The sequence below is a fragment of the Pantherophis guttatus genome, chromosome 4 (genome assembly GCF_059756535.1).
Source record: "Pantherophis guttatus breed Tessera chromosome 4, ASM5975653v1, whole genome shotgun sequence".
In the NCBI taxonomy this organism is placed as follows: Eukaryota; Metazoa; Chordata; class Lepidosauria; order Squamata; family Colubridae; genus Pantherophis; species Pantherophis guttatus.
The window spans coordinates 45,653,604-45,680,799 of NC_142066.1; the positions used below are offsets into that span (position 1 = coordinate 45,653,604).

Genomic DNA, 27,196 nt, shown 5'->3' on the forward strand with positions numbered 1-27,196 from the left:
CTTGAATATTAACCACACATTCACATACATGCAAATACTGTCTATAGTGTGGAACATGAAGTGGAAGGGAGGGAATCACCACAATCATTCATCCAGAATCAGAGTTTCTTTTCTTTCTTTTTTTGGGGGAATTTGTGATAGGGAGTCAAATTTTGTGTTCACAAATAGAAAGGCAATCAGTCACTTCTTGTTCAATACTTGCAAATGCTGGTGACAGCTACTGTCAAAATGAGAGTGAATGGCAGGTTAGAGGGGTTTTTTCCCTTTCTCTTGTGCAACTCATCTAACTAGCATGGAAAACCTATTTAACAAGCCAAAACCAAACTTGCATTATGGCTTTGAGCAATATAATGTGAAACAATTTTGCAATTTGCCTAGGAAAGCATTATGGCTCAATGTATTTCTGGGCAATTTTTCTGAATTGGAAAGTTACGCACCAAAAAGGTGCTTCCATTTCATATATTCGCAAGGTCACATGATTATTATCCAGGTCTGTATTTTCTTTCTTTGGCCACACAATCTTTGGAAGCCTTTTAGGAATGGTTGCACCAAGGGATTTAGTGTTTATATGCTGCCCTAAGAACATCAGTTACACACATCTAATACACATATTTCTTATGTCATCTGGATTTTGCAATTGGACTTCTTTAGAATGCTGATTAGGATTTTTCTTTTATCTCCACTGCTTTTGGAAGAACAGAGTTTAGAACTCTTTCAAGATCATACACCGGAGCTGAACAATCTAGCTTCCAGTAGGAAATCCCATCATTGCAGATCTGGTAATAATCCTGGAGAAATAGCATACATTAAGTATATTTAGATAGTTGTTCTTTCAGTCTCTGTAACATATGTGATGGGTAGGTAGCAGTTTTACATTTCAGATAGGACACAGTTGAATTCCAGATCCTGCCAAAACAAACTTTATTGCACCAAAAAAAAAAAAAAAACCCCTTACGTACAACTGTATATAAACAAGGTTTCTTTATTTGAAGACCCTTGTGCATGTTTTTTTTTCTTAAGCTTGTTAGATCTAAAATTATGTCACTAACATTTGTCTAGATCAGTCATCTAGGATTGTCACTTCTTAAAATGGAAACGTTCAGAAGACAGATAATTATGGGCAGCTACAAAATCGGATTCCTTTTTTTCTTACACCCACATGCGAGCCACAAAAAAAAAAAAAAAAAAAATCACATAAGGCATTTTTCATGTTTTGTTTTAAAGAAATATATGCAATACTTCCAACAGCCAACATGCATCTGGAGTTAAGATGCCTTGAAATCATAGTGCTCTAATCCAGAAGCACTTCTAGCCCTAGTGAATAGCCAAATTTATTCAGTTGGCACAGAGTGCATAAGGCCTAAGTCTCACTGATTCCAGCAGGACTTAAAAATTACATCCCTTTGATTTTGAGGGAAGTGAGAAGAGAATAAGTAAATCTGACTTTTGTTGGATTCTAAAGAGATTAAAATGAACATGATAAAATATGCCTCTTGAGGCCTTCCCTTTTACAAGGCATCTACATGTAAACTTGTATTGCAATGTTTTTTTCCAGATACCACCAGCTATTCATATCCCTTGGACAGACTCTTTTGGGGGAGAGGAAAGAGAGAGAAAGAATTCTACTTTGTTCTTAGGTGTAATTGATTTTTCCACTACCCAAAACTGCATGGTATTTTGAGCAAAATGCCACGTACAAGAACAGCTGGAAGGATACTGTCTATGAATGTACAGGATGTTTAAAGGGAGAGGTGAGATGGATGGCAGGTACAAGCATGGTACCCTGTACATTACTAGGCTGATGGCTGAATGCAGTCTTTCCTATAGAATGGCTCCTGCTTCAGATCAATGTGCATCAATAATTAACATCAATTCCTCCAATTTTCTAAAGGCTTGGAGTCAGTTCTAAAAGTGCTAAATCTTCTGGATTTTCTCTAGAAAGATTTTTAAAAATCTTCAGAAATCTGGAATCTTTTCTATATTGTAGATGCAATCTTTTCTATATCGTAGATGCAGTCTCCATTCTGTATAGATAGATTTTATAGAAAAACTCATCCGCTACCGTGCAACTCCATATTTCAGGTTCAATAAATTCTTATTAAAATAAGACCTGATCCTTTGACTGGATAGTTTCAACAATTTATTCCCCAAGCTTAATAGTCTAAAAGACATTGACTGTATTTCTTCTTTCTCTGTCACAAAACTCCTAGGTATGTTCTCCCTGCCTCCCAAAAATAAAGCATGGAAGCTAAAGCTACTTCAGATAAACATGCTAATTTGCTGGTGCTACTGCATTTATTTGTACTTCAGTTCTGCAATCATTACTTCTCCCACACTATATATAATGCATCTCCAAAATTATATCCATCTCGCCAAAGGAGAATTTTTTTTTCTCCCTTAGGGCCATCAAAAATGGTCAGTAAAATGAGGTAAAGTAAAGTTTGCTTTGGAAACCTGAAGATTTGTACAGTAGGCTTAAAACATGAATTTTTATTCTTTTCCTGGGTTGCGTTTTACTCCTTTCCTGTCTGGACTTTGGGTGAAAGTCAGGAAAACAAGAATTTAATAAAGCTGGGGAAACTTCAAAACAAAACAAAACACGAAGCCCAGTTTCAGCAGAAATTCTTCCTCTTTGGTCTGTCTTTAAGACAGGCAGCATCAAACCAATTGGGAAGCTACAGTGCACCAGATCTGAAGAAATAGGATGTGATGTACAAATAGTCAAAAAGTGCTTTAACAGACTCAATTACTGGGAGCCCATCAAGGTGTAGAAACAAGCTGGGAGGGAAGTGCTAGGAATATGCAGTACATTTATGAAACAAGGACAATGGAACAAGGAGCCATGCTTTATCTCATGCTCTTTGAGAATTGGCGGAAAGGGAGACATAAACCTGCCTACAGGTTTTTCCAAAATGCTTTTTTTTTTTTTTTTGCATGTCATTCACTCAGAGGTCTCCAGCAGAGGGAAGGGTCATTTCTAAAATTCAGCCTCTCACAAGCCCAGTTCGGTTTTAGCTCTTTTAACAGGATGTACCAGAGCGCTTGATGGAGATAACAAAAGGCTGTTTTTCCACTTGTGTGCTCACTCTGGAACCTAAACAGTTCTTAGGTCTTTCGGGGGTCCTCCACAGCACCTGGAGTTGGAAGATCCCACCCTCACGTTTTGGATTCCCAAGTAATCAGGTGGGAGGCATCTAAATCTTAATGCTCCCCTGAGTGTCTGTTTCTGTTTCGGAAGAGCTGCTTTCTGAGTCTATGTCTGGATTCTCCTGCTGGTGCTTCTCCTGAACCTTCAGGCGGATTCCTTGCAAACGTACTAAAAGGGACTGGTAGTCAAAGTGTCCTCGCTTCTCTCCAAAGGGATCCTGAAAAGGGGGGGGAAAGTGCAGATTTCAGCATCATTGGCAGATCAGTAAATCAAAAAGAATTTAAGCATCCATCAAGTTAATTATTCCAGCAATAAAATAACTCTTCCCTATTCACTCTAAATTATATTAACAAATGAAGAGAGCTTGAAAAAGCTGGAAAGAGATATGTAAATTCTGTGCGAAATGTTAATTGGTGGGTTCAGAATTTCTGAATTAGACTTTAATTTAGGTGCCAGTTCTGATTCCCCAGCTGCTTTGGCATTCTTGATGACATCCTTGCTCCTGCGGTAGAATGCTATCTCTGACATCCTCTATTTTATTCAAGCAGTGTTTTCTTCTACATTGATAATTACAATTTGTTCTGGACAACATTGCAGGCTGGTTTTGGCCTTGCTTCCCTGCATCAAGCTTCTTCAATCATTTTTTTTGCCTTTACTCCAAAAGGAAAGTTTTAAAACTGAAATCTCTGCAGATTGGGCTCTTTCTAAATCGTTGCTTCAAAGAAGGAAAGAGAGAAGGAAGAGATCTGGCAGCAGAGCTTTTGGGGAGAGCTTTTGGGAGAGCAAAAAGGCTAATTTAACTATGATTTATTTGAACTAACTTGCATAATGCATTGAACCACATGACAATAACCATATTGACTTAATTCAAACAACATATTGAGCCACCAACTAGCCAAACACAAGGTAGCTTAATATGCTTTGTATTCCCAGCCAGTCTGTGCTCACACCTGATGTGAATCCTCAATGGCGTCCTGTAAATCCAAATATAGCTTATCTACAATGGAAACTTCGAGTATATATCCAGCCTGCATTTTAAGATGCTGCTATGGTCTAAAAACAGAATTCACCCAAAAAATTCTTGCACAATAACTTTAAGAGGAGCATGAATAGAAGAACAGTGAGCTGAACAACAGCCAATGGCTAAATTACTAAAGAGGTTGTCAGTACCAAAAATATTGACTAATATCAGTATCAAATCAACAGTCTACAGCTAGGATCTTGCATTGAGAAAATATGATCAGTACAAAAATGTAAAGCTTGGGATGGCTCTTCTGTGAAGAAAATGGCATCCCTAAACAAACTTCCTGAACTCCAGAAAATGCAATGACCAGGTCCTTTTATACTGGGGCCAAGCAACTTTTTTGGTGAGCATAGATTCGTATTTTACATATGGTGGAAAGAGCAAAAGCAATGGTCCAAAATAGGCACAGTCATGTCACATAAATGTGGCCATGATCCTTGGGGGTTTTTTCCTGATGTTTTTTGGAAGCAGAGTTTTTCTTCTTTTGGAAAAGGAGGTAAACCAATTTTCAGGCAAATGCTACACTTTTGTGTTTATTCTTCAAAACTGCTGGAAAGGAACCACTAATTTTTAATAATCATGCCACTATCATTTAGCAGCTCAGCCCTAGGACCCACAAGAAGGGATTTGGGTCTCCCACATAAAATTCTCTTGTGTTTTGAAATTAATTTCTGTTTGTAGAACAGGCAACTTTTGCAAATTCTGCTTTGCAGAAAAACTTCTCTGAAATCATATAATAATTCCTGTTCCATTTGACTGAAACAATCCTACATTTTAAAGTAACATAATGCTAAATTGTGCCAGTCAAATACACATGAGGGAATCATATCCTAAACTCTACCCATATATTAAAAAACCCTCCCAAATACATGGAATGTTAGGATAGTAGACCGAAAGTTACTGTAAACCTCTTCTCTATTAGCTACTGGCTTTTTCTATCTAATCCATGATGGTCTTCTTCTGCCTGGACCTCGTTTGCCTTTACTCTTTCCTTGGAGGATTAAGTGAAGTATGCTGTATTTTTCTGGGTATCACATCACATGACCAAAATATTCTAACTTTTACTCTTTTATGGTTTTGATAATTTCCCTTGGCTTTCCCAGGCAGTTTATCACCTCCTCATTTCTGATTTTGTCAACCCAATTTATACGTAACAGCTGCCTGTAAATCCACATTTCTGACTGCCAGCTGACTGCAATTTGGCAGTTCAAATCTCACCACGGTCAAGGTTGACTCAGCCTTCCATCCTTCTGAGATGGGTAAAATGAAGACTCAGATTGCTGGGGGCAATATGCTGACTCTGTAAACCACTTAGAGAGGGCTGTAAAGTACTGTGAAGTGGTATATAAGTCTAAATGTTATTGCTAGTGCTATTTCTATCTGCCTTCGCAGTATAGGGTGACATTTGAGAGGAATATATTGTGTTCTTGGGGGCTGCTCTTGCTTCTCATACATCGTGTTAATCTAGGCCAGCAAAGGCATTTTTATTCAGACAATGATAGTTATGAAGTTAATTTACATTTGGTAAATATTTTTATTTCTTACTTTTGCATGGGAGGAAACTAATAGGTTGTAAAGATTTATTTTTTGTTAATGCAGGTAGTCCTCAATTTATGACCATAATTGAGCCCCTCGCTAAACAAGACAGTTAAATAATTTTTGCCCAATTTTGCAACTTTTCTTGCCACAGTTGTTAAATGAATTGTTGCAAAGTTGTTTAGTTAACATGCTTATTAAATGAACATGGCTTCCCCACTGACATTGCTTGTCAGAGAGTCATAAAAGGTGATCACATAATCCTGATATACTGCAACTGTCATAAACACATGCCAGTTGCCAAACATCTGAGTTTTGGTCATGTGATGCTGCAATGGTCATAAGTCACTTTTTCCAGCACTTTTGTCAACACTGAACTGAACCTGAAACTGTTGTAATTTCAAATGGTCACTAAATGACTTGTTATAAATCAAAGGCTACCTGTATTTTATTTTTATCTTTTAATACATTTGGTGGGTAAAACGATAGGATTTATCTGTTCAGAAAAAAGTTCTGCTGAATGAAAAAATTACTTTCTCAGATCAGAAGATGAGAAATCAATCCCTGATTATTGCTAGTGTTCTAACAAATCTTACTTGCCAGTCAACATGTACACATCATCTCGTCCTTACCTGTATGGACTGTCCTTGGAGGTGAAGCCTCTCTTTGCATACCCCCTCATAAAAATCATAATATTCCATGAAGGACTTCTCCATAACTCCACTAGTAGAAAAAAAATGAAAAAGCATGAGACCCACCAGCAATAAAGCCATTTTTTCCCATCAAAGAGTTAATGCCCAGTTTTAAAACTATTTTTTTAAACCCACAGACACAAAACAACAGTTTGTTCAACAAGGGTATTCCCATTATGCATAATATTCCTAAGACTTGAAGTGCAAGGGCAGATTTAGCCTTTCATTTATGTTTATTACCTATAACTAAATATATATATATCGACCACACTATTTTCTTCTCTAAGAGTAAAAACAATGATTGTTTTCACTATACAGAGATAATTTATTTCAAAAAAAAAATAACCTCAGTATTTATTTATAGCTGTGTTTGTATAAATAAAAAGGCAAAATTCTGAGAATCCCGTTTTATCATTCAAAGCAAGTGTGCTGCTACATGCTAGTCTGTTACTCCAAAGTTGACTTGAAGAAAAAAAAAATCCATAACATTACGTCCTTCAATGTTGCTTCTTTACTATATGAAAATCTAAAAAACAAGTTATTATTTTTTGTTTGTTTAGTTCAGGGGTTCCCAACCTTTTCTATACCCCGCACCCCTAGAACACTTCTAATATATTCTCACACCCCTTACAAAAATAAATAATTATATGTATATAATTATGCATATGCACCATAATTTTGAAACTTCTAAATCCAAGTTTTTGCACCCTCTGGAATATCGTCTTACACCCCTGGTTGGGAACCCCTGGTTTAGAGAACAACAAACTGTGCTGATTTAGACATGTCAAGAGCTAAGTTTGAAGAACCACAAGTACTAAAATAGGAATGAATGCATCTCCAGTTTGATCTGTGCTTTTATTTTGTTTTGACAAAATATGTTAACTTCATAATCTCAAGACAAGTCTATTATAAGTCTATTATTTTAAATTAGCCTAACACCAGAGGAGCATTTTGCATGTTCCCATTAATTGCATTAGTTGCATTAATTAACCCACTTTCAGGTGAGTCTCAGAAAACAACTTGTACCAACATTTCTGGAACCAGCTCCAGATAGACTGCAACAGTCAGAATTCCCAGCCAGCATGGCTATTGTAAATACATCTGGAGAACACAGTTGGAAAACACTGATTTATTGGCAATGCTTTCATCAGTGAAGGATCACAAATATATTTCATATATAAATTCCTTAATATATAAATCATTCAAACATTCTATAAATTGTTCTAATTTTTTTGGGATGGAAACACAATGAAGATTATAAAAGTGAAGGTGCTGGTGCAGTCATTAAGAAACCAAAATTGAACCTGATATTAGCACATTTCTATTAAATGACTGGAATGTGGAAGAGGGAATGAACAGCTTTGCTAAAGGCCTAAGATTGTGAAGAAGAAATATCAACATGAAACTTATAATTATCTGAACTTTTAAACTCATAAAAAAGAGGAAAAAACACCAGTCAGATGTTATGTGATGGGATTTCTTTGATCCCTACCAAACTTTTTTGCCTAGATCTAATCCTTTTTCCCATCTTGACCAAAAAAAGAAAAGAACTGCCATATCTAAACACTGCAATCTCATTACTTACCTAAACCAGGTTTCCTCAATCTGATACACACTAAATAGGTTGAATTAGAACAGCCATCACCCTTAGCCAACATTCAATGTAAGTGGAAGGTAAAGGCCTGAGAAACCATATTATAAAACTGCAAAGTTCTTCTAGAGTGGCATGCAGAATCTCCTAGAATATTAACTATGTGGCTATAAAAGCAGTGGAGATTGAACACTCAAATGGTGAAGATTATATTGTCAATTTTCCCAGAAACGGGCAAAGCCTCATTCAGAAATATATTTTCTGAGGTTTTCAATGGAGTATAGAAAGTGAACCTGCAAGTTAAATCATGATGTCTCTCCAAACGTACCGTAAAGGTTCTGGACAAGGGCATTTCCCTTCCAGCATGTCACATACAGCGATGCGGATAGTTTCATGTCGAATGCACTCATTGTAATTTTTACTGTCTCCTGGATGCCTTTCCTACAAAACAACAACTGATGAGAATCTCTCCACTTATGATACACAAACAAACAGAATAAGAATTATTCACAATATACCCCACCACCAACATAATCCCACTGTCATGAAAATAAACAATTCAGCAAAAAGCAAAATAAAAATTGGATGCAAGAATTATATGCCTATGTGTATGTGTGTGTGTGTGTGTGTGTGTGTGTGTGTGTGTGTGTGTGTGTGTCTTTGGTTATTCGGGTTTTCTCCCACGTAAAATTGGAAGTGTCTTGGCGACGTTTCGACGAAGTCTCATTCATCATCTTCAGGCTGGTGTTTTCAGCTTCGTGCTTCTAGGAGCGATTAACAAAGACCTACATACACACATCTGCGAAAACCTCAGAAAACATATATATATATATATATATATATCTTTGGTTATTCGGGTTTTCTCCCGCATAAAATTGGAAGTGTCTTGGCGATGTTTCGACGAAGTCTCCTTCGTCATCTTCAGGCTGGTGTTTTCAGCTTCGTGCTTCTAGGAGCAATGTGAGATCACAGCTGTTTCTTCTTTTTAACTGCTAGTGTGGGTGTGAACTGATTGGGTGGGAACTTGGCTGTGTTCTGATTGGGAAAGAAAAACTGGACAACTTCCTCACACACCTCAACAGTCTACACCCCAAAATATAGTTCACCATGGAAACAGAAGCTAACAACCAACTTTCCTTCCTGGATGTCTTAGTCTACAAAAAATCCAATGGCTCACTAGGACACACCATTTACCAGAAGAAAACACACACAAACCGCTATCTGCACGCACTCTCACACCACCACCCAGCACAGATCAACTCCGTAGCCAAGACACTCATCTCCAGAACAAAACGCTTAGCTGACGAACAACACCTAAAAACCGAACTATACACTCTCACTAACATACTAACATCCAACGGATTCCAAAGAAATAAGATTACCAACCTAATCCAAAAAGAAACCCCCACTAAAATCCAAGACAGAGAACAAGAAAACGGCAAAGCCCTCCTCCCATACATAAAAGGCACCACAGACAGAATCAGCAAGATCCTCCACAAACACAACATCAAGACAGCATTCTGCACAAACCAAAAAATATCCACCATCCTAAGAAACCCCAAAGACAAAATTAGAAAATCAAGGAGTATATGAAATCCCATGCACCGCCTGCCCCACCACATACATCAGACAAACCAACAGAAGAATAAGTGCACTCACTGAAGAACACAAGAACTTAGTCAGAAAAGAGGAACCAACTTCTTCCCTGGTCCAACACCTTAAAGCCACAGGATATGATATTGACTTTAAAAAGACCAGAACTATCGCCAAAACTGAACACTTTAACAGAATAATCAGAGAAGCCATCGAGATAGAAAAACGCCCACACAGCATGAATAAACGAGATGATACCTCCCGCCTACCAGCCATTTGGAAACCCGCCCTCATTGACAACGAGTCCCTAACACAAAGAATGACACCAGACCCATACTCACGAAAACCACACAGGATGTTACCACCACACATCCACGTAAAAAGCAAACCCACACCGATGAAGCACGGCCACAAACCAGAAGCCAGACCCAGCTGCATCATTAGCCACTTTAAATCCCTCCAATCCATACATGAAGCAAACTGACACCCACCATGAAGATGTGGCACGACCAAGAACAAGAAGCCAAACAACAGCAATGCAGCTCACCAGCTCAAATCCCCCTGCAACTCAAACTAACACGAGTACAACCAAGCCCCCACCTAAACAGAACACACCCACATCCAATCAGAGCACAGCCAACCCCCCATCCAATCAGAGCACAGCCAAACCCCCAACCAATCAGAACACACCTCCACCCAATCAGAACACAGCCAAGTTCCCACCCAATCAGTTCACACCCCCACTAGCAGTTAAAAGGAAGAAACAGCTGCAATCTCACATTGCTCCTAGCAGCACGAAGCCGAAAACACCAGCCTGAAGATGACGAAGGAGACTTCGTCGAAATGTTGCCAAGACACCTCCAATTTTACGCGGGAGAAAACCCGAATAACCAAAGACCTACACACACACACACACACACACACACACAAAATCATTATAAAGTAGTATACAATCTTTCCTTTGTTATTAGTCGCTAAATCGTGTCTGACCCTTTGCAGTCCCATGGGCCATAGCACACCAGGCCTACCTGTCCTCCACTGTCTCCCAGAGTTTGCCCAAATTCATGTTCATTGCACTGATGACCCTACTTATGTCATCCTCTGCCATGCCCTTTTCCTTTTGCCTTCAGCCTTTCCCAACATCAGGGTCTTTTCTGATGAGTCTTCTTTTTTCATTAGGTGGCCAAAGTATTTGAGATATTTTAATACTATTATATGAAATTATGTTACAGGTAGTCCTCGAGTTACGAATGTAATGGAGCTGCCCATTCCATTTATAAGGATTCGTAGGAGTGAATTGCATAACTTGAATGCGATCACTCCCTCCTTTCACCTACGCATTCTCTAATCAAATGTGCGGCTCGTTAAGTGCACATTAGATATCTCAGGGTGGGGGAGGCCATGGGGTGGCCTAGTGATGGAACAAGCCACCTGCTTCAGACCACCAAAAGCCTCCCCCAACCCACTGAGATACTTCATTCTGTCTCCCCTGTTGCTCCTCCCCATCCTTTACTTACCTTGTGAAGATCTATTTCCTCTCCAGCCCATTTCTTTGCTTGTGAGCGATGAGAGCAGAGGGAGAGCAGGACGAGCACCCTGCTCGGCTTCTCTAATTCACCAAGGCTGCCTGACACTTGTGGAATGGCGGGCAGCCTCAGTGACTCAACTCCAAAGCTTTAAATCCTCCTGCTGGCATGAAAAAACTTTTCATGCACAGAATGGAAGCTTCTAGATGTCCTAATCTCATGAGACTTCAGGTAACCATTCTCTGCAAAAGTGGATGTGTGCCTGAAGTTGCAAGAGATCATGGCCCCCAGAAGCTTTCAGCCTCTGGCCGAAAAGTACTTATGCCCCCATAGGGCTTGGAGGAGGCCTTTTCCGAAGAGAACAGAGCCCCTGGAGCAGTGGTGAAATCTAAAATTTCTTACTACCGGTTCTGTGGGCGTGGCTTGGGGGGGGTTAATGTGACTGGGTAGGCATGGCCAACTTTTTTTTTTTAAACCATTTTTTCTACAACCTCTTTGGTGAAGAGGTTGTAAAAAAATGCTTTTAAAAGCCTCTGATGATCCCAGCTGAGTTGCCTGATCGGCAGAGGCTTTTTTTTTTTTTTACTTTTAAAAGCATTATTTCTGCCGAAGAGGTTGTAGAGAAAATGCTTTAAAAAAAAAAAAATCACGCGGCTCAGCTGGGCATGGGGGAGGGGGCAGGGATTTTTGCTACCGGTTCTCCGATAGCACCCACAGCCCTTGCTACCGGATTGGCGATCCGGTACGAACTGAGAGCATCTCACCCTTGCCCTGGAGGGAGCTCGCATTGCTCCAGTTTTGTTTTCACCAGAAAAACCTTTTCCTCAAGGCCTTTGCCGAAGGGAATGGAGCTCTGGAGCAACAGGTACTCCCTCCAGGGGTTCCGTTCTCTTCAGCAGAGGCCTTGAGGAAAGGCCTTTCCTGGCAAAAACAGAGCTCCAGAGTAACGCATGTGTCCCTCCCGGCCTCTGTTCTTGGCAGCAAAGGCTTTTTGCAAAAATGGCAAAAGGCTTTGCAAACAGAGGGAAAGCTTCAACGTTTCAGGCCTTCCCTCCATTTACAAAGCCTTTTGCTGCAGATCTCATCCAAGCCTCTGTTTGCAGAGAACAGAGGCCTAAAGTACCGTGAGATCACGAGAGATCAGTAGCATGAGATCTCATACCTGTTGTGGCTCCATTACCTGAGCCTGTGTCATCGTCAGGAGAGGACTCCGAGAGTGAAGGAGAGGAGTTGGCAAGGCCTCCCTCTCCAGGACCCTCCTCTTTGGCAATGCCTTCGGTGTCCGCCGAAGGGCAAGAGATAAGGCCGGGGCCAAGCACGTCCACGCAGCTACAGGTGGACAATGATGAGAGTAATGAGTCTTGGCTGGATCCACGCCAGCGTCGCAGAGATAAGCGCGCTCAACAGAAGAAAAGGCATGCCCGAGATTAAGCTGAGTCACTGGACCACACCCCACAGGGTATAAAAGGGAGCGTGGTGGCCAATCAAGCCTTGTGATGAACAAAGCGGAAAGCTTCCACGCCATTCTGCATTGCCCGACTTTTCCTATAGGCTTTGCTGGATTATCTTTGGACTTAATTCACTCTGTAATTATTGAACATTTTACTTTGATGTACCAGAAGCGGAGAGAAGTTATCTCTTCCCTTCGTGAGTAATAAACTCTTGGCAGGCAGCCACTAGGTTGTTGCCAAGTTCCATTATCATAAGGAAAAGGATTTTGTCAGCTGGTTTGGTTTTGTTGTGGCTCCGTTGCCTGAGCCTGGGCTATCGACAGATGCAGACTCTGAGAGTGAGGGAGAGGAGTCGGCAAGGCCTCCCTCTCCAGGGCCCTCCTCTCTGGCAATGCCTCCTGAGGACACCGAAGGCCAAACGATAGGCTCAGAGCCAAGCACGTCCCTGCAGCCACAGGTGGACAGCGACGACGTAGATAAGTGCTGGCTGGACCCGCGACAGAGGCGCAGGGAGAAGCATGTGCAGCAGAGGGGAAGGCGTGCCAGAGATTAGCTGAGTCACTGGACCACACCCCACAGGGTATAAATGTGGGTGTGGTGGCCGGTTCAGTTTGTGGCGAGCAAAAACTGGAAATACTTCATGATCTCTGCGTTACTGGACTTTGCCTGCTTTATCGGACTGCATTTGGATTAATCCTTGTATTGTTGACACTCTGCCTGTTTTATCGGAATGCTTGCAGTCTAATCTTTGTTTTGTGTGAGTAAAATCTGAATTGGCAGCTAGCCACTGGGTTGCTACCAGCTTTATCTTCAAAGAGTTTTGTCGTGTGGCTTATTAACTCCGGGCTGTCTGTGGGGGTGCGTGTGTGGTACGGGGACAGAACAGGTTTTTAACTCTTGGACGTCTGTTGGTGTGTGTGCATGTGGTACAGGGACAGAACAATACCATTAATGTTGTGTGATCCTGCATACTTTAGGCCTCCATTCTCTGCATACTCACCAAAGGCCTGAAGCATCGAAACAGGCCAAGAAAGAGAAGGCTCTCTAGATCTTCGCAAGGTGAGTATCCACAGGCCTAGTGCCTATGAAAACCTGGCAGTGGGGGAGGGGGGGAAATAGCAGGACAAATGTTGCAGCCTGTGCGGTCATTTGTAAGAGTGAACAACTGCCATGGTGCTGCAACATTCGTAGTTTTGGGACTTATTCATAAATACTAGGGGGCGTTTATTGCATAACTTTGAACATTTGCTAAGGGAACATTCTTAATTCGGGGATTACCTCAAAGATTTTGAAGCTGAAAGAAAGGTCACTCAGTGCTAACTCCAATCCAGCTGCAATCCCATTGATAAGGGTCCATGGAAACATAGTCCTTACTTTTAAAAAAGTTCCTTGTCCCTTAGTATCCTATGAAGGCTTCAGAACTCTTTAATAATTCTTTATATCTTTCATGACATAATAGGCTTTAATTATAATTGGGAAGCAGATGCATAATTGGAAGTCCCATTATGTCTGGGATTGGAATCTCTATTTAAAAGAATATCTAGGTGCCCAATAGATCGTGCTACTTTGCCAGATTTCTTTGTATTTTGTGTTTGTATTCCTGTATTCTTTGTTTGAAAATGGAATTGAGAAGTAGAGAAAAAATACAGGAAATATTTTCCCCAATGCATTCCTATCATATAATAGTTCAATACTGAATTGCAACATTGATAAATCCTCAATTCTAAACCCCTCTCCATCCTACTTTTTGGCCATATAATCGAGACTGAATCTTATATTTAAAAAAATGGGAGGGGAGAAATCTAGAAGTCATGCTTTGCAAGCTTTCTCTAGCTTCTTTAAATCTACATGTTACACCAATCTTTTCAATTACCCAATGAAAAAATGTCCCATTAGCCACATAATCCAAAATCGGGGTTCCTTACCTGTTCAAAGCCAGGTTCATTGTGATAGGGATTCTCAGTCATTAAAGACTGTATAGATATAAGTACCGAAGAAATGCTCTGTGCAGGACTCCAGGCTGGACCAGTCCATGTGCTGTGAGATAGCAAAAAAAAAAAGCTTATTTCCACAGATGCAAACACAAAATAATTTCTTAATGATACATAGGAACCTCAATGTATTTTGATGTAGCTTGTCACATTTATGAATCCAGCTAAATAAAAAAGACATTATGTAGTAAGGGGAAATAGCTCCCGGGATTCAAAAGCAAAAAGATACTTCAAAACTTTCAGGGACACATAGGTAATACCTGTCCACAAGTCTTTAAGCAGTTATGCTTAAAGTTTTACTGGGATCATGTGGCACTGCAAAAGACACCTAATATATGCAAGGAAAAGATGTCACTTCACTATAAAGAGCTCCAGATGAATGCCATGTGAATGCTCCAAGAGGCTCAAGTACCTTTTTCTGCTTGAATTGAAAGCACTGTATCTAGCTCCACAAAATGGTAAGTCAAACTGAAGATTGTCAAGGCTTAGAAACAAAGTAGAAAATATTACATTCCTGAAATGTCTGGTAGCATGAATAAGAAAAACACCAATAAAGATCAATATATGTTGTCCAGCAACAATGTCTAGCCTTACACTTGTTGACAACTTACTTATAGGCAATAATCAATGTAGTAACCTAAGGTAATATAGTCCTAATCAGAAAATACTCTCTCTAGGGAAGATTATTGGCTATAAGTACGTTGTCCAAAGTCAGCAACAGGTAAGGTTAGACCTTAATATGTTGTGTGCCTCCTCTTCTCTGACTTTTCTGAGCTGTTTGGAAATGATACATTACCACAGATTTGAACTAATTGTCAAAGTCTTCTGTTATTAGGCCTAAGGCCATAGTCATACTATCTTAGGGCTGGAAGGACCTGAGATCCTCAAGGCAGGACCCTTATATTATCCCAGTCAAATGGTTGTCCAGTCTGTTCTTGAAAACCTCCAGCCATGGAGTACTAACAACACCAGGGGGCAAACTATTCCACTGATTAATTGCTCTCCGTGTCAGAATATTTCTCCTTACTTCTAGGTTGGCTCTCTTTAACAGCTTCTACCCATGATTTATTGTTTTGCTTTCTGATACCCTAGAAAATAAGCCAATCTCCTGAAGTTGAGGCGCTATTATACCTAGCTTCCTCAATCTTTTGTCATACGATTGCATATTCCAAGTGTGGTCTGCAGGATCCAATCTGGGTCGGTAACCAAAACCAGAGCTTTAGTCTTCCGAGCTTTCGGACTCATGCTGTAGCCCATCCACAGGGAAAGTGAACACATTCCAACAGAGACAAGTTCCCTGAGGATGGGCTCCAGCAGAAGTCTGAGAGCTTGGAAGACTCAGATCAGATCCTGCAACAGGTCCTGGGACATGTATATTTGCTTTCGTTCACAAATGTGGTCTCACAAGCACACTATACAGTGGTATTATCGCTTTTCATTCTCTTGGTGCTGTTGATGCAGCCTAGGACTCCACTGGCTTTTCAGCAGCTGCAACACCTTATTGACTCATACTTAAATATTGATCTACTAGGACATCTCATTCTCTCCCTCTCACTGTTACTACCCTTAAGCCAGGTACTACTTTACTATACCTATGCATTTGGGTTTTCCTGTCTAAGTGCAGGACCTTACTTTTCTCATCACAGAATTGCATCTTGTTGGAATAGATCCAATGTTCAAGTCTGTAAAGATCCTTCTGGATCTTGAGCCTATATTCTAAAGTATTGGCTATTCCCCCCACCTTGGTGTTGTCTGCAAATACGTTCCTCATCTATCCCCTCATCTAGATCATTTATGAAGATGTTTAAGAGTCCTGGATCTGAAACTTGAAGTACCCCACTGCATGCTTCCCTCCATGTAAATGTAGTTCCATTGATGATTACCTACTGAGTGTGGTTGGTCAACCAATTACAAATCCATCTGATGGTGATACGGTCTATCCCCTATCTTACCAAGAAGTAGGTTGTAGTCTAGTTTGTTAAATGCCTTGCTGAAGTCCAAGTGTACTATGTACATGACTGATCCACTAATTTAGTTACTTTATCAAAAAAGGCACGCTGGCTTCTACTAATCACCTTGTTTGTTTCTAGGTGTTTACAAATCCTCTGCCTGATTATCTTTTGCAGGATTTCCCAGATATTGATGTTAAGCTGATTGGCCTATAATTTCCTGGATCCATTCCCTCCCCCTTCCTTTTTTTTTTTTTTTTTTGTAAATTGGAAATGTATCACCTCTTTTCTGGTATTTCCCCTATATTACATGATCTTTGAAAGATGGCTCCGAAGTTATATCTACCGTGTTTCCCCAAAAATAAGACCCTGCCTTATATTTCTTTGAACCCTGAAATAAGCGCTTGGCCTACATGCGCTCAAAAGTCCGATTGGACTTATTATCAGGGGATGTCTTATTTTGGGGGGAAAACAGGGTACCAGCTCCTTCAAAATCCTGGGATGTGAACCTATCAAATCTAGGATTGCTGGTTATCAACTCACTGTAGAGTTTGGACTGGATATGCAATCTCACAATTCAATATTTTAATAATAGTTAGCTAGAATGCTTTTGTTTTTATGATACAATAGTACAAAAGCTGGTTAGGGCATTATAGAAAATACTGGTCAGGACATAAGTAAACAAGGATTGCTTATCTAGGGTTTCGAGTCATTACACCATCTCTAAGCACAGTCTATTAGAGACCCCTATCTTCCCTAAAATTATCCTTGGCAGAAGTTCCACTATCTAAAGTTATGATCAAGTCTCTGATGAGATGTGCCACCAAGCCATTGTTATTGTTTATATCATTTGTCTCTTTAAGTATAAAAAAGTACCGAAAGTCCCTAAACAGGGTGGGATATGGAGAGCCCCTAGTTCTTGCTGGAAATTATTTTTGGCAACAATCTCCTGTCAAAAACCATTAGATGAAAAGTAACAGTATATAGCCGTGATGGCGAACCTATGGCGCATGTGCCAAAGGTGGCATGCAGAGCCATATCGGTGGGCACGTGAGCATTGCCTTAGCTCAGCTCCAGAGCGCACCGGCCAGCTAATTTTCAGGCCTTCCAGGCCCACAGGAAGTCAGGAAACTAGAAAGCCTATGGAGCCTGGGGAGGGCAAAAAACAGGCCTTCCGGTCCCACCGTGCCATCGCATGCCAAAAGTGGGGGTCGCTCGGGGGGGGGGTGTCACGTGCACATACGCGGGGAGCATTGAAGTATGGGTGTGGGGACGTGTGCACTGATCCCCCCACGTTCCCCCGCTTTTGACACGTGACGGCAAAAAGGTTAGCCATCACTGGTATATAGGATTTCTTAAAGGGGAACACGGAGGATCATGTAACAGGCAGCAGTGTTAAAGATACCCAATGCAACTATCTAGAAGTAGCTATCCTACTTCTAGGATAGCAGTCCACAATCCCATGTGGGGTAGGTGTGCTCTATATCTTGATCCACCTGGATACTGCAGTAATTGAAACCTTGCAGCCCAATTGGAATGCTGAACTGTTTTTTCATCTGAATTTGACCAAAATTCAAAAAAAGACTAATTCACCATGAGTATAAAAGCTGGCTCTAGGCACAGAATATCTGTGTTTTGTAGGATGTATAGAGCTCCTTGTTGACAGAGACATCAATTTTTGATGTCTTTCAGTCAAATTCCTTTGGCTGAATTTACAGCTCTTAGGAATGCTGCTTTCCACATTAGATGTTTTATGGCACAAGGACTGATCTGGGCTCCAACTGGATTTGGAGTCTTTAGATTTGTGAATTGATACATTCTATTTCACATAACAAAACAGTTAACAAAATTAAAAGCTTACAAATGTACCTGTGCTTGTGAATTAATAAACATTCTACAGAAAGCAATTACAAGTAGTCCTCATTTAGCAACTGGTCGAAGTTACAATGGTGCTGAATGAGGAGACTTATGACCAGATGTGGCTGTCATGCAATCATGATTCTGGAGGTTACAATTATGATATCACAGTATCCTACAGTCACATGCTTGCCATCTGCAACCTTTACTGCCAGCTTCTCACAAGTAAAGGCAATGAAAGCCAGCAGGAGGCCACAAATGGTGATCATGTGACATCATGCCTAACGATCATATGGGATTTGAAACAGCAAATGGAACGTCCCTTGGGAATGTGGTCATGTGATATAATACTTTATGATCATGTCACTTAGCAAGGGAGTTTCCAGTCCTAATTACAGTGGTTAGCCGAGTATTGCCATTAGTTAGCTTTGGAACATTCAAACAAAACTTCTCCAGATATACCTTGTTTCTTTGAAATGGATACAAACATGGTATTGATAGGAGTCACAAACTTAATAGTTATAACAACAACCACTTTTGATTCCTTTATCTCTATTTAACTAGTTTATCTTTTTTTTTCCTTTAAAAAAGAAAAGAAATATCACTGAAGCATCCAAAGAAGCCTTCTCCTCTACTGGATCCACACAAGGTCAAGTAACTAGAAACAAACAGATGGCATACAGGAGTATGGAGCAATCTTTTGAAGTAATTTCTCTGTGGTTTCAAACAGTACACATGTATTTTTTTTGTATGTGTGCACTTTCTTTCTTTCTATATGTATATACCAAATGTATATATACATTCCAACAAACATACAGAAGTTTTACAGTATTTTTTGCTAGATTGAAAAAAAAAATCAGCAGCCTAGAAAGTTAAAAGAAGCATCACTGACCCTGGGTACTACTGTCTCTGGCATAAGACTGGGGGGCTGCACAAAGCTGATCAAAGGCTGTAGGGAAAAAATATGCAAATTTAATTGCTCCAAGTTTGCCTCTTTATTAAAAGATGAGAAACAACAGCTTGTGGCCAGGGATGCCTTGCAGTTATGTGGTTGATTTGGTCCCGCTGTGCTGTAATTCTCATGCTTTTCCTCTGCCCTATTCTTTTGAAAAACACACATTCGCATATGGTCCTTGAGAAAAAGATCTGCATATAAGCTTTTCCAAAACACCCACCTGGGCTTCCCCTAGAAAAGAGCTTGAGCTGAATGGGTCCTTACCCTAGAATACTGAGGCAGACCTTCCCATTTCGGTAGAAGTTAGGGTTAAACCTCACTGTATTATTCCCAGTTGTCATCAGTTTGACCCGTGGCGGATGGATAGGATAATCTGGAGGACAGCGAAACAGGAACAAGAAGAAACCCCCTTCGTAAGGCGTGTCAAAGGGGCCTGTGATCAACGCATGAATCTGCAAGAGAAAAGCCCAGGCTTGCGCAAATACTTCTGATGGAAGCATCGTGGCAGCACCTGCCCAGTGCCAACAGCTGCTGACACAAGTCAGGGGAGGCAAAGAAGGTTCTCTGCAAGCAGTCAGAAAAAAACTCAAAAATTTACTTCTTTAAACGGTACAAGTCTCAGATTTCATTACTACTTATTTAGTTGAAGCGGTGAAAAATATTACTGCTTTGCAATGCACTGGAAAATTCCGTAAGAAGCTTCTCTAGCTTCTTCTATTTTTCTTAGAGGTAATCCCTGATTTACAACTATTCATTTAGCGACTGTTCGAAGTTACAACAGCATTGAAGAAAGAGACTTACGACCCATGCCAGAAGCTATGGCGGCTGCAGCACCCTCACAGTCATGATTAAAATTGGGGTACTTTGCAGCCCACATGTGCTTATGGCTGCAAGAGCACTGCAACCTCCCCACTTGCCCAGCTCCCCGTCTGTACCGTTTTGGCCCCCAGCTACCCAGCACGCTGTCACCCCAGCTGACTTTCACCCTCTTCTTGCTCTCGCTTTTGAGACATGGCTAGCCAGTCTGCTGGACCAAACTAGAGCTGGCTTCATACTGCAAAAAAGGAAGGCAAAGTCTTTTCTTTGCAGCCAGCTCCAGCTCAGCCCAGCCAGCAGTAGGAACAAGAAGATGGTATGGCAGAGCGTAGGGTAGCAGGGCTCTCAGAATTCAGGATGACAAGGGCAATTGGCTGCGGCTTTCTGAGGCCTGGCAAGCAGTTCCAAAGCCATGCAGTCCTGGAACTGGTTGTCACTATGAAAAACAGGGTGCAGGGAGGCCAAAAGGACAGAAATGGGGGGGAGGGGAAATAAGTGAGTATAGTGAGTAGAGGAATCCCTTTACCTTACTCAGAAGTGGGAGGACCCAAGCCTGAAATGGATTGGAGTTAACAATGGTAACATTTGCTTAATGATGGCAAAAGGAATTACTAGGATTACAGTTGCTAAGTCACATGACATTTCACTTTATGATTGTATTGTTCAGTGACCAGAATTCCCAATTGTGGTCCTAAACCCAGGATTACCTATAATTAAATTAAACCAATAGTTTTGATCTTTAAAGCCTAAGTGAATTGGGAACATGTGAAGGATTCCCTTCTTCAATCTGTCTAACTTTTAAGATCAGTCAAATGATTCTTGTAGGTTCCTAATAGTTGGCAAGCACAAGACATGCTTGTCAGTTCTGCACCTACTGCACATCTGCAGAATTCCCACTAAAATTAGACAAATTTTATTCTAGTGTTTACTTTTTAAATAGAATTTTAAAACTTTTTTACTTCACCTGTTTTATTTACTACATGTGTTTTAATATGGTTCCACTCTATCTTCACCTGTTATATGATTTTAATTTTGGAGTCCATCTTTTCCCTCAAACGCCCATGCATCTGTCCCAGGTGCTCTAAATTTTGCTTGGAAATCATATCATCAAATAAAATGGTCATTGCAAAGCCTTAGCTGCTGGCTGCATTAGGGCCATTCTGAGGAACACTGCCTCATGGGATTGCTTACACTTAATTCCACTGAGGCCTGATTTTAAAATGTGCAATGGTCATTTCCATCCCTGCTAGTTAACCCAGCAAGACTTTACCATGAAAAAGCAATGTTTTAATTTTTATCAATCACGCTGGAAACCTTTCTGAATGAAAAATGGGACAATATATTTTTAAAGAAAATAAACATTTACTCAAATTCCGAATTTGCTTCCAAAAATCCAAATGCTTAGTAGAATGTCACAAATTTATATGGGGATGCCTCAATGAGAATTTCAATTTCCAAGGGATCCTTAGGGGTATATCCCAAAAATAAGCCCTAGCATGTTTTTACACACACCTAATGTAAGACCTACCCCCAAAATAAGTTCTACTTAAGTGCCTGTGCAGCCGGCCAGCCAGCCATTCCATCTGGTTGCTCGTGGTGCCACCGACACGAGGTGAGGTGAAGGGGGGTGGAGCTGCCCCACACCAGCTTACCTCAGGCCTTCGCAGCCATCCCATCCACACCCCAACTGCCTCATGGCCACGGCACCGGTGCATTGCTCAGCTTCCTGTTCCACTGTGGCTGCGAGCAAGCAGAAGAAGTGGGCTGGTGGCCATGTGTGGTCCTGTTGGCTGGGGCTGCTGGAGCCGCCACTGCAAGGCAGGTAAACCGGTGTGGGGCACATGGGGCAGTTCTAGCCCCTGCCTCGTGGCAGTGGCACTGGTGCACTACACGTCGTCCTGTCCCACTGCAAGCAAGCAGAAGAAGTGAGCCTCCCATACATGGGGGAACAATAAGACATTCCCTGAAAATAAGCCCTAGTGCTTATTTCGGAGCCCAAAAGAAAATAAGACTGGGTCTTATTTTCGGGGAAATACGGGTATATCAACCTTGGATTGACACACTATTCAATTGTAAGATCAATTATTATAATTGACTGGTGAATCATTATTTGACTCTATATACACTAAAAATTGTGTGAATGATAACTAAAAAAAATAATACTATCAGCAAAGATTAGATTGAGGCTTGCTGTCTATCCTTAATCTTACAGCATTTGGGGGGGAAACCAGAGATGGAGCATTTTTTTAAAACTAGTCATCTGTTATAACTGCAGGCATGTCAAAACAAGAATACTGTCACTAATGCTGAAATTCAGTGTCCAGTGCTTAAAACAATGGAGTGTAACAACTTTTCCACTCTAATTCATAATCTTGTTAGGAAATATAGGGTCATTAAACATTGTTGGACAAATTTTCGTCCTAGGGCATTTTGAAGGGAAAAATGGGAGGGAAGCTATGTACATCAAAGAACTTTTGGAGTGAAAGGCAGAACACAATAGCAATAAATAAGTGCTACTCGATTAGATTTACCACTACCTATTTTATGTATTTATTATTCTAAATTAATCAGATTCACAGGTTATTTTCATTGCAGTTCTAATGGCAGTGCTTAGAGTATTTGATAAAATTTGATCCATCACATAGCTTAATCTGACAGAACAGAACAGAACAGGCAATAGCAATAGCAATAGCAATAGCACTTAGACTTACAATATAAACCGCTTCACAGTGCTTTACAGCCCTCTCTAAGCAGTTTCAGAGTCAGAATATTGCCCCCAACAATCTGGTTCCTCATTTTACCAACCTCAGAAGGATGTAAGGTTGAGTCAACTTTGTGCCGGTCAGGATTGAGCTGCTGAACTGCTGGCAATCAGCAGTCAGCAGAATTAGCTTGTAATACTGCATTCTAACCATGGTGCGGTGCAGTGTGGTGTGGTGTGATGTGGTGTCGTGCACAGCATAGCATAGCATAGCATAGCATAGCATAGCATAGAATAGCATAGCATAGCATAGCAGAATTATTTATTTATAAATCATAGTTATAATCATTAATCGTAAGTTACAAACAACAATTGATAAGAAGAATAAGAAACCAAAAGGAGAAGATAATAGGAAAGATGAGGAGAAAAGATGGGAAATGAGGCAGTACTGTGGGAATTAAGTGTTCAGCAGAGTGATGGCATGGTGGGGTGGGGTGGGGAACTGTCTCTGTGTCTAGTTATTTTGGCATGCAATGCTCTATAGTGGCATCCTGAGGGGAGAAGTTGAAATAGATTATGTCCAGGATATGATGGGTCTGTAGATATTTTCTCAGCCTTCTTTTTGGTTCATGCAGTATACAGATTGTCAACGGAAGGTAGGCCTGGTTGCGATTATTTTTTCTGCAATCCTGATTATCCATTGAACTCTGTACCTGTCCTATTTGGTTGCTGTGCCAAACCAGACAGTTATTGTGGTACAAATGACAGACTCAATAATTCTTCTGCATTGCATTGGCAGACCCTTGGGCATATATGAGTAACATACAACTTAAGTGACTTGTAGAATTATTTTTTTCTTTTCTGTAATGAACTCAAATCAAAGGAAGTCTCTGTAGTGTTTAACACATTCATGAATTTAAGAAATTGGTATCTCCATGCCTCAGACTTTTTCATAAACATACAATATTTTATGCCTGAAAAAAATCAGCGCTACAGGACTAAACATGTCTTCCTAAAGATCAATACCAAAGGAAAAATTGGCCCAGTTCTATTTCTATATAAACACTTTTTCACAATTTCATCTCCTCCTTACCACCAATTTTCTAATCCACTTCTGTCTTTTTGACTGCAAATCTGAAAGGCAGAACCTGTGCTTTATATTTTTCCCAGCAATGCATAGAACATAAAAATATTAAGAATGGCAATATATATACTGCTATTTTAATGCCTCCACTCCCTTTGTTTTGTCTCATTTCAATTAATTACTCATTATAAACACAATATGAGCATTACTGAAAGTTTCTTAAGGTGATATTACAAAAAATTAATCTCATTTTGCTATTTATAGCAGTTTTTCCAATAATGACAGGTGCACATATGCCAAGTCATTATATTATGAAGCATTTCTTTAAAATTGTTAGAAAAATCTTTTAGTTGGACTACAGAGCACTTGAATACCACTTACCTTGGTCATATCATGGGGGTCAGGTACGACAAACATTCCAGGAGGTGGTTCTTTATAAATTGACATGATATCCCTAGGAAAGAAATACAAATATATTTCTTATTTTGCAACCCATTAAGTTTCCTCTTAAATTACTGACAAATAATCTTACTTAAAAATGCAAAAAAAAAATATATGTCCAAAGTCTGCCCTAAACAGTGCCCAAAACAAATACATTTGACCTAAATTTAAGAATCATAATTTAGATAAAGATTTCTTCTGGTCACACAGTACCTCATGTTAATCAGTAAACTGTTTCTGCTTATTTGTAATTCACATCTCCTTCTATCATATAAGTGCAAAACACAATGAGAGAAAAAGAGATCTCCCACAAAGGGGGTGGGAACATAACATGAAAGGACTTATCACAGCCCACGCCTGTTCAAAAGGAACTGTTTCCTCATCCCTCAATATGTCAGCATACATTTATCAAAAAAAGTGTCTATTTTGACAAGCTGTTTTGAAAGTTGCTGCCCATCAACTTACTTGTTACTACTTTCTTCTCACTAAAGTATGAAATAAACTGAAAGGTTGAGCCTTGCATTCCTCAAATGTACAAAATACATATCAATAGTGCTTTAAAACAATAAATTTGTTTCAAAATAACAGCCAAAATCCCTGGAGGCATTCAAACTCTGAGAAATACTTCTACAAGTTGACTTTCACTTTTATGCTCTACATTCAAAGACAATATAACTTTTGTTACTGTGGTTACATAAAACTGCTGTTAACTATTTCTGAAGTATTTGTATGTCTAATTATGGGAATGACCTCAAACTGTCCTTTATAGTTGGTCCTCACTTTTTTGTTTTAAAACAAAGGTGTACTTTAATTATATGAGAACACACAAAACCAGCTGCCTAGTAAACTTTGCTTAGCAGCTGTTGGGAAATGAAGCATCTGCAAGAAAACAACCAACCTCAGGGAGCACCAAGGCCTCCCCCCCCCCCGCCCTCACATGTCTCATTTTTCAGAATCTCCATTGCAAGTCTCACCTAATTGCCTAGGCAAAGATTCAACTTGTGGCCTTGTTTGTGCTAAGAAATATGTTAACTAGTACTTGGGTAAATAACAGAAGGAAGAGACTTCCCTTCTACTGCACTTTTTGACATGATTTAATAAGATTAATTAAAAGAGGAAACTATTTAGGCTCAAAAAATCTTTGTTCACCTGCACCTTTTAGTTACACCTGGATAGATATGTTGGGCATCTTTTAAACATATAAATGTTTTCTATTAAGCAATATTTGAGTAAGAACTCCACAGACAATACGTACAATAAACATGTACAATAAAATACCAGTACACAAAAGAAGCAAACTGGAGGCATGAATGCAGATCTATTTCTACTATCAATTCAACATACGTCCTTGGGCAATAACCTCCACAACAAAATAATGCTGATTGCCTGCCTTTAAAAGCTGTTGATGCAAGACGAAATGCATACAGAAAAGACTACAAAATGATATGCAATCAAATAAAGATATAGCACTGCTTAGAATTCTCCTTCCTTGGACAGCTATAAATACACAGAATATATTCTTTGCACATACTCATTAGTAGAAATTTAACTGAAGTTGTAAATATGTTAAATACCAATTGCTTTCTGACGCAAAAATAAGGAAGTCAGTTTTACAATGAAAGCAATTTTCGTTCAGTGTCTTCATTAAGGTTCAAATGACATTGGATTTTTGTGTTCAGGGAGTCTGGGAATTGCCAGGTGACTGGAAAGTATAAGGCTTTTGTAATCAGAAGCTTATTCCATTTGTATTTAATATGTTTAGAGATCTGTATTTTTACAAGAAAATGCAGGAATGAAACAGATGAAGCTGTCCCAATGCCTCGACCTATCACCAGCAGGAATATAAAAGAAGAGCCTTGGTAGCGCAGCAGACTAAAGTGCTGTTAAGTAGCACCAGCTGCCTGCAATTACTGCAAGTTCAAATCTCATCAGGCTCAAGGTTGACTCAGCCTTCCATCCTTTCGAGGTAGGTAAAAGGAGGACCCGGATTGTGGGGGCAATAAACTGACTTTGTATAAAAAAAGAACACCGCTGGGGGGGGGGGCAAAGCCCTACTAAGCAGGTATATACAAAAGTATGAAGGCTATTGCTTAACGCATTGTAAGCCGCCCTGAGTCTCCGGAGAAGGGCGGCATACAAATCGAACCAATAAATAAATAAAATAATATTTCAAGCAGGACTGAACTGTGGAAGCGTGAACCCCGCTTCCACAGGGCACAAAGCGAAAGGCTTGGGTGGGGGACGGAACTAAGCACTCTGCCCATGCTCAGAAGCACTGCCCTTTCGTAACAATTCGCGTTTGGCCAGATATTGGCTGGATTCTCGAATGGGAAAGACGGGATGACTAACATCCGACTTCCTTCTTTCGTTTCCCCGGAGTTTCCTTACCGTTTGATGCGGAGCAGGCAGGCAGCGCTCGGTCTCTCTCCGTCCCAATCACCACTAGTCGTGGGGTCCCAAAAGGCCGAATGGGAAAGGAGCACTCCGGCGGCGGCGGCGGCAGCGGCGGCGGCAGGGGGAATCCCAGGCACTGGGGCTCCTGCAGAACCGACTCCGGATCCCGCTCCAGATCCTCCTCCTCCTCCTCCTCCTCCTGCCGAACCCAACCCCGCTACCGCCCAGAGCTCGGCTGGTAGGAAGACGCCGGTGCCTCCGCCACCGCCACCGGCTCCCGACCCTCCGCCTGTCGGGGTCGCCAGTACCGCGGCCGAAGCTACAACCTCTTCAGCAGCCGGACTCTCCGCCATCATCGCCAACAGTCCCGGCTATGCTTCCGGGACTTCCCACACCATCGACAGAGGTGGGCAGAGCGGATCACGATGCTCCGCCCACTATCGACAG

At 40.7% G+C, this 27,196-nt stretch overlaps 1 protein-coding gene across 1 annotated transcript; it reads right to left on the reverse strand.

Annotated features, from left to right (window-relative positions):
• Positions 1 to 966: 966 nt before the first annotated feature.
• Positions 967 to 27,196, reverse strand: UBE2Z (ubiquitin conjugating enzyme E2 Z). The gene is made up of 7 exons (XM_034415507.3): positions 26,744 to 27,196; positions 24,296 to 24,368; positions 19,578 to 19,765; positions 14,487 to 14,598; positions 8,320 to 8,432; positions 6,341 to 6,431; positions 967 to 3,365 (listed from the first exon to the last, which is right to left on the reverse strand). Exons 1-7 carry the CDS (start codon positions 27,103 to 27,105, stop codon positions 3,195 to 3,197), a joined length of 1,110 nt encoding a protein of 369 aa, XP_034271398.1. The 5' UTR covers positions 27,106 to 27,196; the 3' UTR covers positions 967 to 3,194.